At 48.6% G+C, this 1242-nt stretch overlaps 1 protein-coding gene across 1 annotated transcript; it reads left to right on the top strand.

Moving 5' to 3' along the window:
• Positions 1–308: 308 nt before the first annotated feature.
• On the top strand, positions 309–986 carry LOC134844923 (zinc finger protein 354A-like). The gene has a single exon (XM_063861749.1). The coding sequence runs from the start codon at positions 309–311 to the stop codon at positions 984–986; it is 678 nt and encodes a 225-aa protein (XP_063717819.1).
• The last annotated feature ends 256 nt before the right edge of the window (positions 987–1242 follow it).

The raw sequence follows: 1242 nt of genomic DNA, 5'->3' as shown, positions 1-1242 counted from the left end.
TGAAGTCGAAGCTGAGCAAGAGAACAAGAGCTCTCGTCGTACAAGCGGTCGTAAAGTCGTCCCTTCTTTTCGACTGCAACGCTAGACCGTGGACTGTTGGAGACCTCAACAGATTCCAGAGCGTGGTAGACAGGTTCTGCAGATACATATGGAACAACGGAAAGGGACTGCCGCTCGTTCGTATGCAATAAGAGGGCGTCAACGGCTACGAGGTCAGGAGACAGCTTGGAATTACATCGATCAGTTCCAAAGTGGAGATAAGAGCTCTGGAGCGCATTGGACATGTTCTCCGTATGCCAAACGAAAGGATGACGAAGAAAGTTGTTTTGGGGAGATGGCTTGAGGAGAAAACCGAGAATGGAAAACTGACCGGAGGACTACTCGCATACTGGAAACGGCTGATTGGAGAAGCAGGAGAGGACTGGACCAACATCGAAAACCTGACAAAAAACAGGAAAACGTGGAAGACACTCATAAACAACCGGAAAGCTAATCTGACACGGTGGGAGACAGACATGTGCGACCACACCAGAGGCCACACAAAGCGCACGAGAAGCCAAACCAGAGTAGTGGAGGACGGCTTCAGTTGCAGGTGGACCGGTTGCGACAAAATTTGCAGAAGCAAGGCAGGGCTTGTGCAACACGAGCGCAGAATGCACAGAGAAACCACGCTCGAGTTTGCCTGCCCTAAGTGCAAGACAACCTTCAAGGAAAAGAGCAGTCAGACAAACCACACAAAAGCCTGCGGCGGAGCCCCCAGAGGAGTATGTTTGGACTGTGGAAAGAGTGTGTCTGTATCAAACATGGCTAGACACAGCAAAACCAACTGCCGAAACGCACCGATAAACAGAAATAACGCGACGACAATAATACGAACCAGAGAATACAAACAATGCAACAAATGCGGGGCATGGATAACGAAGTCAAACTTAGCGAGACACAAAAATGTGTCATGCACGGGAAATACCCGCCAAGGCTCTACATAGAGCGTAACTGGCGAAGAAGAAGAAGAAGTACGAGAAACACTGATTCGAGTGAGAGAGGAGGTGGCAAATCCAGGAAAACCTTCAAGAAGCCAAAAGAATTTAAGAATGACTCAGACGGATGCATCAATGCTTGGGTAGAAGTCATGAGATTACATTTGGAACAGGACAACATGAATGACGAGAGACAAGCCTGCAGAGCGATACTCAGCAACTTAGATGGCACGACGTTGAAATGCGTAGTTGCAAAGAAGGAAGA

This window comes from Symsagittifera roscoffensis, chromosome 4 (assembly GCF_963678635.1).
Source record: "Symsagittifera roscoffensis chromosome 4, txSymRosc1.1, whole genome shotgun sequence".
Classification (NCBI taxonomy): Eukaryota; Metazoa; Xenacoelomorpha; order Acoela; family Convolutidae; genus Symsagittifera; species Symsagittifera roscoffensis.
The sequence above is the reverse complement of the archived record's forward strand: the minus strand, read 5'-3'. Positions and strand labels throughout refer to the sequence as shown.

Bases quoted from the DNA above. Each gene is read 5' to 3' on its own strand.
- LOC134844923 (XM_063861749.1), top strand. From the start codon at position 309: ATGACGAAGAAAGTTGTTTTGGGGAGATGGCTTGAGGAGAAAACCGAG.